This window comes from Marmota monax, unplaced genomic scaffold, assembly GCF_021218885.2.
Source record: "Marmota monax isolate L192 unplaced genomic scaffold, Marmota_monax_Labrador192_F-V1.1 WCK01_AAM20220418_F8-fsc00025, whole genome shotgun sequence".
In the NCBI taxonomy this organism is placed as follows: domain Eukaryota; kingdom Metazoa; phylum Chordata; class Mammalia; order Rodentia; family Sciuridae; genus Marmota; species Marmota monax.
Window position 1 is genome coordinate 13,606,023 of NW_026691950.1, and position 14,982 is coordinate 13,621,004.

At 35.0% G+C, this 14,982-nt stretch overlaps 1 protein-coding gene and 1 pseudogene across 1 annotated transcript in view; one reads left to right on the top strand and one right to left on the bottom strand.

Moving 5' to 3' along the window:
* Srp72 (signal recognition particle 72) overlaps positions 1–14,982 on the top strand; it is a 33,479-nt gene that overhangs the window by 16,296 nt on the left and 2,201 nt on the right. Inside the window, exons 10-18 of the mRNA XM_046467090.2 lie at positions 958–1,086; positions 1,857–1,929; positions 3,986–4,050; positions 5,626–5,721; positions 6,407–6,510; positions 6,644–6,721; positions 7,771–7,908; positions 10,999–11,036; positions 14,103–14,262. Coding sequence (XP_046323046.1) covers positions 958–1,086; positions 1,857–1,929; positions 3,986–4,050; positions 5,626–5,721; positions 6,407–6,510; positions 6,644–6,721; positions 7,771–7,908; positions 10,999–11,036; positions 14,103–14,262 — 881 coding nt within the window. The remainder of the gene's footprint in view (positions 1–957; positions 1,087–1,856; positions 1,930–3,985; positions 4,051–5,625; positions 5,722–6,406; positions 6,511–6,643; positions 6,722–7,770; positions 7,909–10,998; positions 11,037–14,102; positions 14,263–14,982) is intronic.
* On the bottom strand, positions 13,197–13,671 carry LOC124092989 (large ribosomal subunit protein uL15-like; annotated as a pseudogene).

The window sequence follows — 14,982 nt, forward strand, 5'->3', positions numbered from 1 at the left end:
TTGTGCATAATTGTAGATTCTAAATGTTAAGTTCAGTTCTAACTCTTTTATTTTTTTCTCTTTATATTTTTTATTGGTGCATTATTGTTGTATATAATGATGGCATTTGTTGTTGTATATTTGTACATGCATGCAATATAATCTTATAATTTGACCAAAATCCTTTTTCTCCACATCCTCTCTAGCATTTTTTTTTTTTTTTTGGTGGGGAGGGCGGTGCTGGGGATTGAACTCAGGGGCACTCAACCACTGAGCCACATCCCCAGCATTTTTTGTATTTTATTTAGAGACAGGGTCTCACTGAGTTGTTTAGCGCCTTGCTGATACTTCACTGAATTTATTAGCTCTAGCATTCATTTGATGGAGTTTTTTTGGATCTTCTAAGTATAGGCAGTTTTAGTTGTAATATGCATTCTAATTTTATAATATTCGTTCTTATTAAATTTTGAAATTTATACTCTTAGAGTCAAGGTTTTATTGGGAGAGTGAAAGGCAGTAATAATTTAGAACCGAATCAAGTTATTCTTAATACTTTTGTAAGAAATATTTGTGTTTTGTGGTTTTAAAGCTTATACTTGAGACATGTTATTTTAAAAAAAAATTCTGGAATTTATGCATTCAAATGAACATGTATAATTTTTCCTTTAAAGGCTTTTAGAACACATAACTTAAATTCAGTAAATGGAAATCTTTTTTTCTTATAAGAAAAAATTGAGAATAGATGCAATACATTGTTTTTCTAAGCTTGCGTAGTTCTTCACCTATTTGGGGTTTTTTTAGATATACGTGACAGTATATTTTGACATACATACATGGAGTATATTATATTCTAATTAGGATCCTTTCTTGTGGTTGTACATGATGTGGAGATTCACTGTGGTATATTCATATGTTCCTCTTTTCTTTTAATTTCTTTAACCAGATTGTTTTTGTGGGGGTTGGGGGTGTGTCTTCTAGGCAGAACAGTGTCGCAAAATATCTGCTGGTTTACAGTCCCAAAGTCCTGCACATCTCCTGCCTGTGTTAATCCAGGCTGCCCAGCTCTGCCGTGAAAAGCAGCATACAAAAGCAATAGAGCTACTTCAGGTAAAGACATTATACTTGAACTTGTTTTTTTTTAAGTTGTTAATGGACACACTACCTTTATTTTATTTGTTTATTTTTATGTGGTGCTAAGGATCAAACCTAGTGCTTCACCATGCTAGGTAAGCACTCTACCACTGAGCTACACCCCCAGACCTATACTTGAATTTTTAATGAGGTATCAGGCAGTTATGGCCTTGTTTCTTAATAATAATAACCTATAAGCTTTTAAGTTTGTTGGGAAAAGTAATAGAAAATGTACCAGTAAATAAATTCCAGGGTTACTTTGGTTCTTTTTTTTTTTTTTTTAATATTGTGTTTTAGTTGTAGATGGACATAATGCCTTTATTTATTTATTTATTTAATGTGGTGCTGAGGATTGAACACAGTGCCTCACATGTGCTAGGCAAGCGCTCTCCCACTGAGCCACAACCCCAGCCCCACTCTGGTTTATTCTTATGCTACAGCTTTGTTTTCTGTAAGTTTGCAGAACATGGGTAACTTGTGTTTTCGTAATGTATTCTTCAGTGAATTCTACTCAAAACTTCGTTACTTAGATTTTTTTTGTTTTTGTTTTGATTTTGAGACAGAGTCTTGCTAAATTGCCCATGCTGGCCTTAACCCCTTGAATAGCTGAGATTACATGCATGCAACACCATGCCTGACTTCCAAATTTAAAAATCTTATATAGCTGAGATGAGTGATAAGTAATTATAATATCTGCAGTTGTGTAAATTAAATGATTTTTTTTCTCTCAACTGAAACAATTTCAGGAATTTTCAGATCAGCATCCAGAAAATGCAGCTGAAATTAAGCTGACCATGGCACAGTTGAAAATTTCCCAAGGTATTAATATTTTATTTTACACTTTTAACATAATGGTAAAGCATAAATTATTGTTTCAAACATGAGTAGACTTGAGATCACCAACAGATTTTGCAGTGAGGTAGTTGGCCCTTTCTTTTGGTTATTCCTCAGTTGCTAGAATGAGTCTTGAAGCAAAGTATTCCTCTGTCCAAAAGACTATACTTACACATACATATTTTATCACTGGGGAGAAAGGGATTATTTTGCATTGTACTCTCCAATAGTGTTCAGCTTGGCCCTTTATCTTTCATTTTTATTTTGCCACCTATAGATTTAATGAGAACTGATGTGTTTGATTCTTACAGAAAACTATCAGTGTTTTTGTTTTGTAATTTTGATTCAACCTTGAGTGATTAATAGAATTATTATTGTCTAGCATTCTAGCCACTAGCCAAATGAAGCTATTCTAACTTTAAATCAATCAAAATCAAGTGAAGTTTAAGATTTAGTTGGGTTAGCCATGTTTGTAAGTACTTAGTAGCCACATGCATCTAGTAGCTGCTGTGTTGGATAGCACAGATGAAAGCATTTTCTTTTCTTTCTTTGGTACCTGGAATTGAACCCAGAGGTGCTTAACCACTGAGCCACATCCCCAGCCCCCCTCCTTTTAAATATGTTTTTAATTGTAGATGGACACAATACCTTTATTTTGTTTATTTAGTTTTTTTTTTAATGTGGTGCTGGGGATGGATCCTAGTGCCTCATGCATGCTAGGCAGGCGCTCTACCACTGAGCTGCAACCCCAGCCCCTCCCTAGCCCTTTTTTATGTTTAGAGACAGGGTCTTGCTGAGTTGCTAAGTGTCTCACTAAGTTGCTGAGGCTGGCTTCAAACTTGCAATCCTCCTGTCAGGAGTTTGCCACCACTCCTGGCTTGAAAGGACATTTTCTTCATTATAGAAAACTGTCAGACCACTCTGGTTCTCAATGAGGGTGGTAAATGGTCAAAAAAATCTCATATATTACAATGGCTGAAATTAAAATTTCATGAACTGGGGGAGTTTGGCAATTAAGAAAAAATGTCCAAAAAGTCTTTTAAATGAAGCAGTAAAAAACAGGGTTGAGAAATAGTGTTGATTTCCCTGTTACCCTCACATTTCCTTATCTTCCTCACTTGTCTTTTTTTTGAACCCAGGTACACTTAACACTGAGCCACATCCCCAGCCCTTTAAAAAAATTTTTTTTTGAGATAGGGTCTGACTAAGTTGCTTAGGGCCTTGCTAAGTTGCTGAGGCTGGCTTTGAATTTGGTGATCCTCCCGATTCAGCCCTCAGCCTCGTGTGTCACTGGGATTACAGGTGTGCGCCATCATGCCTGGCTCCTTGCCCTTCCCTTTACCTTTTTTCCTCATCTTTTTTTTTGGGGGGGGAGGGGTGGTGGTGATGGTGTTATTTGGTTTGGGTTTGGGTTTCTTTTTTGGAGACAGGGTCTTGCTATATGTTGCCCAGGCTGGCCTTGAACTCTTGGGTTCAAGCAGTCTTCCTAATATAGCTGCCTTAGCCTCCTTGAGTAGCTAGAACTATAGGTGCCCACCTGCCAACACTCTTGACTGCCTGGTTTCTGTTGATTCTTACAAAGATTATTTATCATCCTGAGAGGAGAAAAAAACAGGAGAGAGTCTTTTGTATTTTTTTTAATTATTATTTGTTTTGTTTTTAAAGTTGTTGAAGTTTATAATGAGTGGAAAACTCAAAATTTTATCACCACAGATTTTCCTTTGCATTTATATCTATATTAACATATAGCAAGGCCTTTAGGGAAGGATTCACCTACTACTATATTCAAATTACAGAGTGATAAAAGAGAAACAGAACTGAAACAGAATGGGAGTTGAGAGACTTCTTTTCTGGAAGCAACTCTGCTATTAATTTTGTAAGCTTAGACAAGATACATTATTTCTTCTTACGTCAGTTTCCTTTTCTGTGAAATGAACAGAAGGAGTATATTAACCCCAAGAACCCAAAGCTTGTATATCTAGAGATAGTACAAAATATAAGACTGTGATTTCAATAATGATTTTGTTTTTAATCTCCTAAGGTAATATTTCCAAAGCATGTTTAATATTGAGAAGTATAGAGGAGTTAAAGCATAAACCAGGCATGGTGAGTTTGTAATTAAAATATTATAAGACTTGAAAAGATAGTGGAATTCTATGTCTGATGTTCATTTATATTTAATTTCTACTAATTTTCTTATGTATAATTTATAAGGTATGAATAGTAGAATAATAGCATTTATTTGGTATAAATTTAATTTCATTCTGTGTTCTGCTTTTTGTTAGTTTACTATTCAGTCAAATGTGCCAGGCCCTATTAGGTCCTTAAATTATTGAAGAAAGTCAACCTCAGATAATCTCAGACCTGTATAGGGAATTTCTTAGACTTAAATTGTATATCATGTCACTTTGAGTTAAGATAATTTAGTAATAGTGGCCAAACTTTAGTATTTAGTTCTCTGGTTATTCAAATAGCACAGGTTTAGATCATTAATATAGCTAGGAAAGCATCTGTTTCATAGTAAAGACATTTTGTGGTGGTAGGATGTACATCTATTGAATGGAAACTGTTTTACTCATGTTTGTTTTCTCAACACAGTTTGTTTGCAGCTAGTACTCAATAAATATCTAATAATAACTATGTTAGTGCATTGTCTTCATTCTTATTTTAAGGATTGTTCTACACTTCATAGTAGAATCCAATAACAATGTGCTGAAAATAAAATGTTTTTAAGATTTAATATCTGTCCCTCTTTTACCTTTCCTGGAATTTGTCCATTTCATCTACGTTGTTGAATTTATTGCCATAGAAGTTATGTATAATGTTTATTTTCCTCTTAATATCTTTTTGTGTGTGTGTGTGTGGTGCTGAGGATGGAACCCAGGGCCTTATACTTGCGAGGCAAGTACTGTAGCAACCGAGCTATATCCCCAGCCCCTCTTACATTTTTTATATTCATGTCTTTTTTTCTGGCCAGTTTATTATTTTTACTAATGTTTATTTTTTTGGAGAGAGGTTTACTGGGGATTGAACTCAGGGGTGCTCAACCACTGAGCCACATCCCCAGCCCTATTTTGTAATTTAGAGACAGTGTCTCACTGAGTTGCTTAGCACCTTGCCATTGCTGAGGCTAGCTTTGAACTTGCAATCCTCTGCCTCAGCCTCCCGAGCAGCTGGGATTACAGGCATGCGCCACTACACCTGGCTGGCTCTTTTTTTTGTTTTAACTTATATTTTACTTATTTATTCTTATATGGTGCTGAGGATTGACCCCAGTGCCTCATACATGCTTAACAAGCGCTCTACCACTGAGCTATAACTACAGCCCACCTGATATTTATTAAAGATACAACTTTTTGTCTCTGTTTCTGTCCTCATCTCTCTTTATTTCCTACTGCTTCTCCTGTTTTCCCTCCCCTTCTACTCTAGCCATGTGGGCCTCCTTGCTGTCCTTCAAGCATACTGGACAAGCTTTTCACTGGCTTTATGCAGCTCAGGCCCCATGAGCTCATCAACAGGAGTTCAGCTACACTAATGTATACCTGGCTGATCATACACTTGAATGTCTAGTGGTGTTTTGCTTTGTAAATGTGTCTAAGCACTTCTCAGCTTCTGATCTTACCAAACCATTTGTTAGCTGACACTGCTTTAATTCATTAATTTATACCTTTGACTGTATAGGTGTCTGCATTAGTGACCATGTACAGCCATGAGGAAGATATTGATAGTGCCATTGAGGTCTTCACACAAGCCATCCAGTGGTATCAAAACCATCAGGTAAATAAGGAGTAAAGTGTTATAAAGACATGTTTTAGATAAGCAATCATTTGTGTTTTTTGAAGCTCCTTCTTGTGTATGTGTACATGAAATAAGAATGATAGTAGAACATGGTTGCATGTAATAGAGCTCATCTTAAGTAGCTAGAGAGCCCATGGATGGTAGTAATTATTGGAGCAATAGTGTATGGAATAATTGTTTATCATGTCTCCATCTAATAGGAACATCTTGAGTTTTTCCATTGTGCGTCTCTGCATGGGCAATATCCAACTTCGCATCATATGTACACACTAATGCCATTTATATTATTAATACTATTGGTAGTGGAGAGACATAATTGTTCTGGGAAATATTATGTTTATGGTTGACAACTGTGGTGGTATATATTTAGGATTCGGTTTTAGGAGAATGTTTTTAGTCACAGATAACCTAAGTAGAACTGGGTTTTGTAACTTCATAAATTGGTGATTACTTATACTAATGTCTTTACCTATCTCTGTGTGTGTGTGAGTGTGTGTGTGAGAGAGAGAGAGAGAGAGATTGTTGTTTTAGGCATTCAGTAAAACTTAGGATGAGGAATTTAATGGATAGGTCCATTTAAAAAGTTTAATTAATGCAACTTCATTGATTTACTAGATATTTGGCTTAACTTTTTTTTATTATTTATTTTTAATTGGACCTGTAGCCCAAATCTCCTGCTCATTTGTCATTGATAAGAGAAGCTGCAAACTTCAAACTCAAATATGGGCGGAAGAAGGAGGCAATTAGTGACCTAGAACAGCTATGGAAGTAAGCTCTAAAATTTGGAGATGTAGAAATCCACATTTTGTTTCTGTTATTGATATGAGGGAGTTATTTTCCACATTTGTGTTACTTTCTTATTTTACAAACTGTTCAGTGACTATCTTCTTTCTTCTTTCAGACAAAATCCAAAAGATATTCACACCCTGGCGCAACTTATTTCTGCTTACTCACTTGTGGATCCAGAGAAAGCTAAAGTGTATCCTTTTGACTATTGTTTCAGACAGCTCCCCATAAAGCACTAGAGGCTGAGTTTTGACCAGGTATTTTTATGTTGTAAATTTCAACTAGAATTCATAACTCCCTTCCAAAGTGATAAAAGGAAAAATTAGAATTATTGATCAGTGTGATTGGAAAATACAGTGATGGATCCACTTTGGGATTATTAGCTCCAAAAGCAAAAATGAAGTCCACAAGGTGCAACCCTATATTTCTCCAGGTTCAAGTCCAGCTGCACATAATAATGAATGAATGAAAAGACAACAGCATGTTTTATGTGCATAGTTGAGCATGAATTATGAACTATTAGAAACATTTATTATTGATAAGAGGATTTTGAGTCCTGATAGAGCTTAGATCATATGTGCTACACTAATCAGTGTGTGTTCCTGAAACTGAGGTGGGGTGGTGGATGCTAAGTCAAAGCATTTGCAGTTAAAAAACCTGTTTTATAAGCTTGATGGTTGCAACTTTTTTTTTTCCCCCCAGGGTGAAAAATAATCTTTTTATATTTGTTCTTTTTAGTTATACAGGACAATAGAATGTATTTTGACATGCATATATGGAATATAACTTCCCATTCTTGTGATCGTACATGATGTGGAGTTACACTGGTCATGTATTCATGTATGAACATAGGAAAGTTATATCCAGTTCATTCTACTGTCTTTATTTTTTTATTTTTTGTGCTGGGGATCGAACCCAGGGCCTTGTGTATGCAAGGCAAGCACTCTACCAACTGAGCTATATCCCCACCCCTCTACTGTCTTTATTGATAGTTGTCTTGAAACTACCTTGAACTATATCCCTAAAGTTATAGATGATTAGATTTTTATTCTTCAAGTTCTCCTTTCAGAACAGATATTTATAATTGGCATAACTTGCAGATTTATTATTCCGTAGATTTTAGAACATTTTTTGCTTCTGATGACAGGTATCAGAAAAAGACAATATTTTTATAGTGGCACAAATATATTGAAAGGCACGTGCCTGTGTGTTTTATGTTCCTAAACTCCTATTCTATCCCAGTCTTAGCAAACACTTGCCCTCATCAGATAGTATGTCTCTAAAAGTAGATGTCGAGGCTCTTGAAAATTCTCCTGGTGCTACGTACATTCGGAAGAAGGGTGGAAAAGTTACTGGAGATAGTCAACCGAAGGAACAAGGGTAATGTTTTTCTAATTAAAAACATTTATAAAAATATTCTAATGTTGACTTTAAATTCTACGATTTAAAGCTACATATCAAGAATAGAAGGAAAAAAAAGAAAGAAGAAAAACCAAAACAAACAAAACTACATCTCAAAAATTCCATGTAAATAAAGCTTAAATTTGTTTCTTTTCCTTATCTTTCCCTGTGCCCAGCTCTTATTTCTTATTTCCACCCCTGTTCCTCCTTCTCAGAACTAATCTCTGATATTAGTTGTTGTTTTTTTTTTTTAATATTTATTTTTTAGGTGTAGATGGACACAACACAATGCCTTTTATTTTTTATGTGGTGCTGAGAATCGAACCCGTCCCGCCCGCGCTAGGCGAGCGCTCTACTGCTGAGACACAATCCCAGCCCCTCTGATATTAGTTTAATGTATCTTTCCAAATATTTTTCTTCCTGTTTATACATATAGGTGGTTAATATTTTCCTTAAATTGTTTACTTTTTTTGTTTTTTTTTTCCCAGAAGAATTATTTTGTTTGGAAATTTTCTTACATTTAATTTAAAAAGCCTTAGAGACCTTTTGATGTACTAAATGTAGGCATATTTTATTCTTTTTATTTAAAATATTCCATTGGCTTGATGCCTCCTACTTTATTTACCTGTAAGTTATTGATGTGCATTTAGATCATTTAGCATTATTGAACCAAAATTCAGATGGTTTATTTTGCTGATTTGGAGGAAAGGTTGGCCAGCTTCATTTAAAGGAATTTACAGTCTGATTCTCCTGTATTACTATCTTAATGTAGGTAGTAGAAACCTATAGTAAAATGTATGATTCTAGTTTTGATTCAGAATGAATAGAGCATGAAAGATATCAAACACTTCTCCAGTTTTGTGACTTTCATTTTTTTTTATTATTTCCTCTTTTAAAATGCCTTTTGAATTTTGTTTTCTCTTTTTTTTTTTTTTAATTCAGGACTGGTGATAAACCTCAGTGGTAGAGCAGTTGCCTAGCATGCATGAGACATGGGTTTGATCCCTAGCACTGCACAAAGAAAAAGAAAAGCAAGAATATATGATTGATTTTTTTTTCTATGATTAACTTATATAAAAAGCATTATCATCCTTATAATAATTTTTTAAGACTTAAAGGAATTAAAGCCTCAAAGATGTTACATTGTTCCAAATTCCATTTAATTCTAATTTTAAGATTTACCAGAAATCCCAAAATAAAATAAATTGACCCTAGGTCTTAAATGGATTTTCAAATAACATTTTTAAATATTTTCAATATTTTTTTCTCTACTAAAACAGGGTTGGGTAACTATTAAGAATATACAATTTTTATCTAAAACTTTAGTGTTCTTTATTTTCTCTTAAATAATCAGGATGTAAACTTTTAAGTTTTAAAATTAAACATAGTATTTTCATTAGGCTTATGCTCAACTTTTCAGTGCAAAAGTGTAGTCTCTTTTGGAGCTACACTATGTGAATGTATATGCTAAGTGTTGAACAAAAAATAAAGCCAAATGAAATGTGTAAACAACAATTGCAGGAAAGGTTGTGTGTACTGTGATGGTGTGGGATAGAGCGGAGCAGGCCACAGGGAGTAGCTCTTCCTGGGGATGGTGGCAAGTTAGGAGCAGCTTCATGAGGTAGCATTTGTGCAGATTCCAAGGATGATAAGAAGGGCAGAGACATAAGAAATTGCAAAGAATCTTGGGGAAACTGTGTGCCTGTGCAGAATTTAGAATACTATTTCAAAGTCAGAGGGAGAGATGAAATATTAAAGTATGGCACTACATACACATTGCATTTATTATTCTTTAGGATATCCTGAAAGGATTTCCATAATTGAATGACTTGTAGAATGAATTGGCAGGAATTATTGCTGTCTCATCTTTTTAGTTTACTGTTTCATAGTTCTCACAGAGTTATATCACATGTGAATATATACAGAGATTTTTTTTTTTCATCTGTTTTCATTGTAGCTTTCAGAATGCTTAACAATTATTTTGAAGTGTGCTTAACAGAGGTTTTACTTACTTTTTAAAGTTAACAGATTCACATGGTTCAAAATTTGAAAGATAGGGCTGGGGTATAGTTCAGTGGTAGGAAACTTTCCTGGTATGTGACCTTTCCTGGCATGCGACCGGCGCTGGGTTCAATCCCAACACTGCAAAAAACCCAACACCACCCCCCACCTCTACCACCACCAAAATAAATAAATAAATAAAAGAATATTGAGAGTAAGTAAAAATCTTCCTCCTGTCCCTTTTCAGCCTCTCCCTCCTAGGACTATAACCAGGGTGACTAGTTTAGAATATCCTTCCAGAGATAATCTCTGTAGGTATTTTACATGTTCTTCTGGCAAAGAGTTTATCAATTCTGTAAAGTCTTGGAAAATGAAGGGTTATTTAACCAAGAGGTGTTGCAGATTTTCATGTTGATTCAAAATTTTACCAGTTACACTTCAGATACTACTCATATACTATTTAGAAAATAGTACAGAGAGGTGAAGCCAGGTGCTGTGGTATATGCCTGTAATCCTAGCGATTTGGAGGCTGAGGCAGGAGGATTGCAAGTTCGAAATCAGCCTCACCAACTTAGTGAGGCCTTAAGCAATTTAGCGGCTCTAAGCAACTTCGTGAGACCCTGTCTCAAAAATAAAAAAATAAAAAGGGCTGGGGATGTGGCTCAGTGGTTAAGTGCCCCTGAGTTTAATCCCTGGTACAAAAGAAAAAGGAATTATTTTTCAACATAATTGGCGTCTGTTTTCTGAAAACATTTTTCTGTGTTTTCTAAACTATCTTCCAGAAGTTATAATGCCTTAAGTGTGATTGAATTTAACCTGAATTAATATTTCAGCTTGTTAGCTTTGGTGAACTGGTACCAAATCTTAAATCACTTTTTATGAGGGCTGGGGGTGTAGCTCAGTGGTAGAGTGCTTGCCTAGCATGCATAAGGCCCTGGGTTCAATTCTCAGCACTGCAAATAAATAAATAACCTTTATGATTAAGTGCCCAGCTTGTTCTTTTGCACATACTTAATGTCAGTAAATATTTTAGCACAGTGATGGTAATGATTTTTCTTCTCATTTTAGACAGGGAGATTTGAAGAAGAAGAAGAAGAAAAAGAAGGGTAAGCTTTTTAAGAATGAAAAACAAATTTTAGATTCCTTTCTACAAAGATAAAAAATTTGAGTTTAGGGCTGGGGATGTGGCATGTGCGGGGCCGCTGGGTTCGATCCTCAACTCCACATAAAAATAAAAAATAGATTGTGTCCACCTAAAAAAAAACACTAAAAAATATTTTTAAAAAAATAAACTTGCGTTTATTCCTAAATAGAATTCTGTAGACATAACCACGATGCCCCCTTCTCTAGTGTCTTTGAATACTTGACTTTTGTCTTGTGAGCTAAAATTTTATTAATTTAAAAGAGTGTAACTCTGAAGTTAGATTGTCCAAATTCAAATTGTTACCATAGTATTTTTTCACTGTGACTGTGGATATAACATAGATACCCAAATTTTTTATTTTTTATTTTTTTAATAAGAAGCAAAACCTAATGATTTTTAAAACTGTTTGAAATTAGTACATTTGAGTCTAAAATGCAGTATGATAATATATACCTCTCAAAGGAGTAAGTTAGATACTACATATAAAGCTCTAAGAATGATGTCTGGCACACAGTCTATGCATTAGAATCTTTTAGCTATAGATACCATAAAGCTCTTCCAAACTGGCTTAAGAAAAATTACTGTTTATATAACTGGGAGTCTAGAGGAAAGTTAACATCAAGGCTCATTGACTCAGTAGTAGTTGTATCTCTTTATTTTGACAACAAAACTGAACTACAGTCCCAAGAGTTTGTTGGAAACAGGGCTACATGCTTGTCACTTACATTCAGCAGGACAGAGAGACTCAGCAAACGTTTCTTATTAATCCGACTGGACCAGCACAGGTCCGTGGTCAGTCCTGAACCATTAACCAGGGGAATGTTGTGGATTGATTGGCTTGGGCTAGGTTCTTCAATCTCTGGCACGAGTGGGTGAAATTACTATTTGGATCCATCTAGTGAAGCCACTTACCTGTTCTTGAGTTTTGGGGTAAAAATCAGTTACTTCTTAATTTGGCCCACTGCCATCTTAGGACTCAGATTTCCCAAATCTTCACCAAGTTTATTACTGTGCTCCGGCTGTTTTCCAGTTTCCAAAAATTTTTGATCACACTTTTTTTAACCTATTTTTCCAAATTCTAATATTTTTATTACCATTTTAGTGGAACTTGGAGAGGGAACACAAGCTAATGTTTGTACTAGTCTACTATCTTTAATTTGAAGTCTTATTGTTTTTTTTTTTTTTTTACTTTTGTCATAGTACTTGGAAATGGATAAAAATTCAATAATTAGTTCTTTTATGTACTAGTATTACCTAAAAGGAAACAACTGATAACATTAGGTAGAAATAATATGCAGTGTTACTTTCTTTTCTGTTTTTGTGATTTCCAGATAAACATTTTAAAAAATTTGCAAAGTGATGTGTACTTATTCTAAAAACAGAAGAAAACAACAAAGCCAGTGATAATATATGTCTAATAATATAGGGTGTCATAAAGCATGGAAAATAATCTGCCACAAATGCATAATCTCAGAGATGATTACTAACTTTTCTTGTTTACTGAAACACATATAATTACATACTTACATGCTAAATGACCGGTTTTCTAAAATCAGTATGAGCATAATATTATGATAATTTGTTTCAGTCCTCTAGACCAAATTGTGAAGATTTTTCCAAATGATTAAATACACATGCGCCTCATTTTTAACCTATTTGTATAGCTTACTGTATTAGAGGTATAATTTATTTAATCTTTCTCACTGATCGACAATTAAGTTATTTTGCTATATTAACATTAAAGAGAATGTCTTGTGTAATTTGTGGCTTGTGGACTTCTTCAGGAATTTTCTAGGAGTCTAAATGATGGGTATTGTCAAATTAAAGAGTTGTTCTTAAAGGCTATATATCACTATATACTTCTGCCAGTGGTGTTTGAGTGTGATCATTTCACCAAAACTGGGTATTACTGCTGTGTGTGTGTGTGTGTGTGTGTGTGTGTGTGTTGGGGATTAGAATCCAGGGCCTGTGCATGTAAGGCAAGCACTCTACCAACTTAGCTATATCCCCAGCTCGTATTATTGCTTTCAACATGTTAGTCTAGTAAGTTTTGTTACCCTTCCCATTTTTTTTTTTTAAGTATTTGTTAGCATTTAATGAACCTCCAGAGCTCTAGGTGGCTTTAAGTCACCAGAACACAGGCACCCCCAACACCTTTAATCTTCAGCTCTTCTGCTGAAGAATTTGGCCTTCCCGATGACAGGCTGCTTTGGGAGCTTTCCCTTCCCCAGAACTTGGTAGTAACCCGATTGGACTACATCAATTATGGGAGCAGCTCCCGTCTTGTTTTTGGCAGCATTTACTCATGTCTGTTCACTGACCAGTGTCCACTTATCAAGGTTGACAGTTGGGCAGAAACTCTGGTTCCTCTTTAAGTGGTAATGCCTCATACCAACTTTCCCAAAGTAACCTGGGTGATATTTGTCAAAGTTAATCCTGTGGTGATGAATGCCATCAGCATTACCCTGGCCTCCTGGGTGTTTCCGGTGCTTGCCAATATGGCAGTGGCCATGGTTCACGTGTCCCAGAAGTTTTCAGGTCTTCCTCAGACTGGATGGGATGTCTGCGGCTGAGACAAAAAAAGCTACCTTTCCCATTTTTAATTAGTAAGGTTGAGCATCTTTCTACATGATTAATGACTCATTTTCTCTGGCTTACCCTAATGATAACTGCCTATTTTTTTTCTTGAGTGATTTGCATATTGATTAGTAAGGATTCTTTCTATATTAAGGATATCAATATATTCTGTTTTATAGAATATAAGGGTTTTGCTATTTTTCTTAAAAATGTATTTTGTCAAACTTTAAAATTTTATACAGATAAAGCTGTGAAATCTTTAGCCTCTAAATCTTGTATTATGCTTAGAAATGAGGACTTTTCCCTAGTTAGATTATTACAGATAAAACTTTCTCAGACTAATTTCTGTTGTAGTGTTATTTATTCCCAGGCATAGATACACTGTGTAAACAAGCTGTCTTGAAACTTTTAGGGGCATATCCCTCATTTCTTTATTACTTTTGTTAAACAGGAAAACTGCCTAAGAATTATGACCCAAAAGTTACCCCAGATCCAGAAAGATGGCTACCAATGAGAGAACGTTCTTACTATCGAGGAAGAAAGAAGGGTAAAAAGAAGGATCAGATTGGAAAAGGGACCCAGGGAGCAACTGCAGGGGCCTCATCTGAACTGTAAGTCATGGCTTCATAATAGAACTTGCTTAGAACATAGATTGTTTCTGAGAATGATTTAAGGATATTAGTGAGAGTTTGTTAATATATTTTAAGTATGAGAAGTATACAATCATATATCCTTGATGAATGTTTGCAGTATACAAGAGAGAAAATATAGTTCTGCTTTGAATATGTTGTAAATACTAAAACTTTGATTATATTATTAAATTAAATTTTTTTTGTTTGAAAAGGAAAAGGAAACTATACTGAGTCTTTTAACTATGTAAACATTAATAAATAAATTAAAATGTTATTTATACATAGAATTATAAGTCACTTAATTTTTTTATCTTTTTTTTGGTACTGGCAATTGAACTCAGGGGCACTCAACCACTGAGCCCCATCCCCAGCTCTATTTTCTATTTTATTTGGAGACAGGGGCTCACTGAGTTGCTTAGCACCTTGCTGTTGCTTAGGCTGACTTTGAACTCACGATCCTACTGCCTCAGCTTCCCGAGCTACTGGGATTACAGGCATGTGCCACCATGCCCAGAATAATTTTTTTTAATCTTTTTTAAGTTTTCTAAAAATGGGCATGAATGATATATAGTTTTTTAGTTACAAACAGTAAAAATTTTGTTCAAAGAATGGTGAAAGCCAGGTATGGTTAATCCCAGCTACTTGGGAGGCTGAGCCAGAGAATTCCAAGTTCAAGCCAGCCTGAACTGTTTAGTGAGA